General features: G+C 40.2%; 1 protein-coding gene across 6 annotated transcripts in view; it reads right to left on the bottom strand.

Annotated features, from left to right (window-relative positions):
- Positions 1–6,243, bottom strand: part of DAAM1 (dishevelled associated activator of morphogenesis 1) — a 166,937-nt gene that overhangs the window by 10,970 nt on the left and 149,724 nt on the right. For all 6 annotated transcript variants that reach the window (XM_072838762.1, XM_072838766.1, XM_072838764.1 and 3 more), the window contains 3 exons: positions 5,822–5,910; positions 4,804–4,972; positions 1,339–1,446 (listed from right to left, as the gene is read on the bottom strand). In XM_072838762.1, the coding sequence (XP_072694863.1) occupies positions 1,339–1,446; positions 4,804–4,972; positions 5,822–5,910 (366 nt within the window). The remainder of the gene's footprint in view (positions 1–1,338; positions 1,447–4,803; positions 4,973–5,821; positions 5,911–6,243) is intronic.

Below are 6,243 nucleotides of genomic sequence, written 5' to 3'. Positions count from 1 at the left end.
ATTGCTTTTCACCAAAGCTCTGGTCATATGAACATTACAAGGTGATGGCTTAGATTTCTTTTTTTTTTTTAATAATTTTTTTTTAAGATTTTATTTATTTATTTGAGAGAGCATAAGAGAGAGAGAGCAGAGGGAGTGGGAGAAGCAGGCTTCCGTCCAAGCAGGGAGCCCAATGCAGGGCTTGATCTCAGGATCCTGGGATTATGACCTGAGCTGAAGACTGAAGCAACCCGGGCACCCCTAAAAGGATGCCTAAAAATACCTAAAAGGATTATTTTTAAGTAATCTGTACACCCAACGTGAGGGTCAAACTCAACTCAATCAAGAGTGGCATGTTCTACTGACAGAGCCAGCCAGGTACCCTGGTAATGGCTTAAATTTCAATTGTTAATGATATTTCTTAAAGTTGTACTAACTAGATTTCATTGTCTCTCCCCCCCCCTTTTTTTTTTGTATGGAAAAATTTTCCTAGGTTTCTCCCATAAAACTTTCTATTTGATGGCTTTTAAACATCAGAGATTATAACCTGATTCTCTCAGATAATTCAGATGAATTTGCTTAAAATTCACCAATATTTCATTTACTTTAACCTTTTAATTTCATGTCTCGCATTTCTACCAAATTCTACAAAATGAGGGAAAAGATTAGCCTGCTTATCATACTTTCCAAATTCACTGTAAAAAGATGCAGTTTTAAATACACACACACACACACACACACACACACACACACACACACACATTTTATTTTTAAAGGGCCAAGAGAAGGAGGGAAGACCAAAAAGAAAAACTGCCTGCTCTTCCGTCTCTGAAAAGTGGTGTGAAGTCTGTGGCAAAAGTTTGGCAACTTTCCATTTTATTTTTAGTTTCTTCATTTGCATAAAGACTGCTTTCCATGAAAAGGCTGCCTTGGTTTCTGAGAGTGTGTGCACATGTGAAAATTACTGGCAACATCCTGACACTTAAGTTCTATTTGCTTAGCTATGTATCCTCATTAACTATGGGTGCTCCTACCTGTATTTATTAATAGAACTACCTTTTCAAAGTACTAGTGAAACCACATTCCTTTCTTATACTCTTAACAATTCAGAAAATTAGGTTTTCTGAAAGTTAAAAAATACATGTAGGAGTAGTCCAAAGGAGCTAGGAAACATATATATTCAAAACCATGTAACGTATTTCAGTGACTTGGATGGGATTCAAACTTTACTTCACATGCTATTCAGGGGAAAGCCAACAGAAGGGCCCTCTTCATGCAATGCCAGCTAACTACCTCAATGACTAAAGCACAGTCCAAGTGATTTTTAAAAAACTAAAACAATTCCCTATAAGTACTTACTTTACTTTTGCTGCTTGAGGAATGTCCCGCAGTTCTTCATTGAGATTGAGGACCTTGGGGTATTTATTTTCCACAATAGTTATGAGATAGTGCAAAAGTGTAATGTTCCTACAATTAAAAAAGGAAAAAGTATTAAACATGGTTAATATCTATATATGATTTGCATGTCCAAGCAGCTGAACCTGCAAGAACACTATATTCTTGCATTCATTTCAAAGTTTGGAGACCCCTTTAAGGCAGGGATTCTCAAGAGAAGGGAATAAGGGGAGAGCCTACATGAGACTTACATAACTATATGACTAAAGGAAGCATATACTTTCAAAAGGGAAGATTTACTACTGTGGCTCATAACAAGCATCCTTCAAAATCTGGATGATGGAAATGAACTGGAACCACAGTCAGTGGGAACATACCTACCAAAGACAAGGTGTATCCTGAGTTTCACACCAAGAAGGATGCAGTGAGGGGGGGAGAGGGACTGAGGGATGTTTAGTTTGCTGCATAGGACAGCTATTTGTCAAATTTAAAAGTACACAGCAGCAACTCACTAATAAGAATTTATTGATCATTCTCATTTAAGTTTTTTCAACTCTATGAGGACTACTCCACCACTGCAACTATTTATTTTGCTAGCTTTTGTCCCCTCTGACTCATATGTTTTGCTGTTGTAGCAAAGGGTGGTCAGAAAGTTAGAAGGCGCCCTGGTTTAGGGCTGGGCCTGGGAGTGGACCAGGACTGTGCCATCAAGGCTAGGACATCTTTGAAGCCCAAAATCCATTTCCTAATTTTAGCAACACTTCAACTCCTAACTATATAACCCAGATCCGTCTTTGGTGGTGACAGGACTGAACCCTGACTGACCTGGGTTGAAAAAGTGGATGTCTGATAACACTCTCTGTTAGGCCAAGCTGTGGTGGTCTGGTCCTGTTGTCCCTGACTCCATGCACATTACAGTCCCCTGGACCCCATATGCCTGGGCCAACCTGAGATTTATTTCATTGGAATGAGGTGGGGCCAGGCTTGGGTATTTTTAAATCCCCTCCACAGTAACTCTAAGAGCCAGGATCAAGAACCACTAGTCTAATGAAAGTTACCATAATCAAGAGGACAGAAATGTATTTTTTAAAAACATATTCATCATTTTTAGGCAGTTACTTTGCTAATTTACGAGGCTAAGTCACAAGAGCCCTACTCACCTCCAACTAAAGGGAAGAAGAGTTGTCAATTTCCTTTCCCATAATAATGAAATGGTTTTCATTTCTGGTTACCCCTGCACCTTCATAAAAGTCAATATAATCCCATTCCTCTGAGTCAACTGACCCACATGTGAAAAAACTTTTCCTTTATTTTTCTTGCTTTAAGAAATAATTAGAAAACAATAGCTCTGCAAAGTAAAGCAGTAGCTAGTGATTCTAGCCATTTACTTTGCAGATATTGAGCTGTTACCCTTCTATTTCAGTCTTGCTGTTCACAGAACCTAAGTGTCGGCCCATGTGCTTGCTGCGTGAGGGACCAAAATCCTGGCTACCATTACAAGAAAGAATAGAGCCATTTCTCTTCACTTGTTTTACAGAGATGCTTTGTTATTAAGAGAAACTTAATTTAATTAACCACATATACTTTTCATAGTGTAGAAAGATTTCGTACTAGATCAAACATTCACATTTGTTAGCTATACAAATAACACCTCATTTGACTGAATAGAAATTCTTGAAGAATGAAAAACCACACAACAGCCATACATCTGCTTATTCACTGGTATTACTGGAAACAAGCCTTTAAAGCAGAGTGAATGTACCCTTCATTGCTGACTGTTCCATCCTTGTGCCGTCTTATCAGATTCAACTGAACATTCACTGAATAACTACTTATCACAAGGCAGTCTGCTGGGCACTATGGGTTTATAAGCCCCTGGTACTATTCCTAGGGACCAAATAGTCACAGGAAGAAGAGGAAAGAGATCAGAAATGTTTTTAATTATTTTGAAAAAGCTCGCATATTAAATTCTATAGTAACTTCAGTAAGCAGATAATCACAAAGGAAGTGCCAGGTTATCAGTAATGATGGTGCAGAGGGTATCAAGGGACAGAGAGAGATGAACAAAAGAAGGGGATAACAGAGAGGGAGGAAAGGCACTAACTGGTAGTGAAGGTATTCTTCCTCTCCAACTTGCAAGTTCTCTCAAGTTGAAGAGAACACACTTCCTTAAAAAGGCGACTGCTCGTTATATGCAGGTAAGATGTTGCAGTTACCTACTACACCTTCCAAATAAGATCAAATCCATTTGTTGTTGAGTAGAGCTGAGGACAATAGAACAGGTATCATATACCTGCGAGGCCAAATACCTTGCCTTTGATCTTAGGCAAGCTAAATGAGCCACTTGACACTGCCTCAGTTTCTTTATCTGACAACAGGTGATGTAGCACTCAGCCTATGTACTCCACACAACCAAATATGAAACTGCTCTGGAAGGATCAAGTGCTTACATTAAAAATAAGGTGGTGACAGCACAGCTGTCCTTTGTTAATCTATCTCTACATGATGCAAAAAAAAAAAAAAAAAAAAGCTTTAGCTCTACAACACATTGCTTCTTATAGGATGGATTCAGGGTTGCCATAATGCTATGTATCACTAATTATATAGAAAATATGGGGTAAAAAGCTTTGCTAGTGGCAATAATTATGGTGAACAGTCCATATTTCTAAAAAGAATTTGGATGCAGAGAAGTTTATCTTAGAAACAACTGTGCAAGTTGCTTTGAAGTCAGTAGGAACCTTAGAGAAACAGCTCACAGGGAAACTAGTGTTACTATGCCTAATGATCCTACCTGTTAATGACACCAGAGCATTTTCACCTCTTAGTGTTTCTAACAAGAATCCAATCACTTAAATACACTTTCTATGAAGCATTTTGAGGAGTCTTTTTTTTTTTTTTTTTTTTAAGGTTTTTTTTATTTATGACAGTCACAGAGAGAGAGGCAGAGACACAGGCAGAGGGAGAAGCAGGCTCCATGCACCGGGAGCCCGACGTGGGATTCGATCCTGGGTCTCCAGGATCGCGCCCTGGGCCAAAGGCAGGCGCCAAACCGCTGCGCCACCCAGGGATCCCTGGGCACTAGTTTAAACAGAGGTCCAACTTGTGAAAATTCATCCAGCTGTACATTTATGATTGGTGGACTTACCTTTAGTGTATTACACCATAATAAAAAGTTTATCCAAGAAAACCTGAAAACTTAGACAATAATATCCCTGGGGACTGAAAATGGATGAAGGATAATTGGCCTAATGGGTTATTTAGGGTTATTTGTGATTAGGAGAAAAGAAAGAAGTCAATGCTGGAGAAAGAATAAGCCTGAGCAAGAGACAAGCAAACCAGAGGCTGCAGTATTGGGGAGGCCCAGGAGGCCCACAGGGGCCCTGACCTAAGCTCCTGGATCCTCCAAGTGCTAGAAGGTACCATACTTACTTGTCAATACTAGATTTTGTGTCAGCAATCTTGTTTAGGCTGGATATCTTGAATCCATATGCATTGCCTCTTTGGCCTTTATTCATGTAATTTCCAAATGCCAAAACCACCTCTAGCAACTGCTTCAGCGCGCTGCTCTTAAACACCTCTTCTGAGCCAGAACGAATTGCTTCAAAACAAAGCACACATAAACACAACTACTACAACCAAGACTTCTCAGTGATACCCATCCTTAATCCACACACCTGAGAGCAGATACTAAAGATGTAAGACCGGGTTATTAGACTACCAGGGAGCACTTACAAAACACCCAAACCAGAAGCACAGAGCCAAGAGACAGGGATAACCAGCTGATGTTGTTCAACAGACCCACAGACAGTTGCACAACCCTATCCTTTCTTAGTCCTGTTCTTGGGTGACTCATTAATTGTAAGCAGTTAGAAATACAGAAAAAGTGATTGCATTTCCCACATTCCTATGCACACACTTTCTTGCCTGGTATGAGTCAGATCAACAGGATTGCTAATCAATTCTATTGACAGAAACACCGGCCCAAAGTGTTTCGTGTTAGAGCTTGCAGGTGTCATCAGGGATTGGAGCTTGAGCAGGGTCCTGAGCCCAGCCTGCATTCTGTGGCTGTGCTCTTTAGCTTCCTATATTACAAACACTTAAAATTTTAATAGCCTTAAATCTTCCCTTAGAAATATCTAGTAAAGCATCACTGTGATAAAGCTAGTTACAGATTTAACGCTAGCAGCAGTCAAATATATTTCTCACCAACACCCAGGATGTGAAAAGCCCACTTCTACAGAGGAGCCCAGGAGATGTGCTGTGAGGTCCAAAACCCAGGCTAGGCCAGAGGGCCAAGTATGGACCTAAGTACTTACTCATCAGAATTCCAAAGGATTTTAAGGAAAAAAATCACCCAAGGGATCCTGTTTACTATCTGCACTTGTATTGTACTTGCATATGGGCACTTATGATGAACATCATTATCAGTCTGGAGGCTTGACTTTACCTTCTACTTTCGGTTTCACTTCTGCCACACGCTCTGCAAACTTCTTTTTGAAGTACAGTGATTGTAGTCTTTGTTGATAATGATTAATTCTGTAAGAGCAAGCATGGACTGATGAACATTTATGTACTTAATATGTCTATGTTCACTCAACGGGTATGGAGGTGGAGGTACCTTAGAGCATATCCCCCAACACACACACACACACACACACACACACACACACACACACACACAAATCCTCTCCTGGACAGGAGCACAGGAAATGAGGCCACTTTGCTTGGAGAGCCCATTTCCCTCCAACCAACAGGCATTATTCGGGCAATGGCAGCAGGATCCTTAGCTCTAATCAGACTGGGCAAAAGAAAATGAGAGTTGCCTCTTTCCCTTCCTCAGAGTCCCAGGAGCTCCTATGGACAGAGGAT

The sequence above is a fragment of the Canis lupus genome, chromosome 9 (assembly GCF_048164855.1).
Source record: "Canis lupus baileyi chromosome 9, mCanLup2.hap1, whole genome shotgun sequence".
NCBI classification, from domain to species: domain Eukaryota; kingdom Metazoa; phylum Chordata; class Mammalia; order Carnivora; family Canidae; genus Canis; species Canis lupus.
Note: the sequence above shows the minus strand (reverse complement) of the source record. Positions and strands in the feature narration are given on the sequence as shown.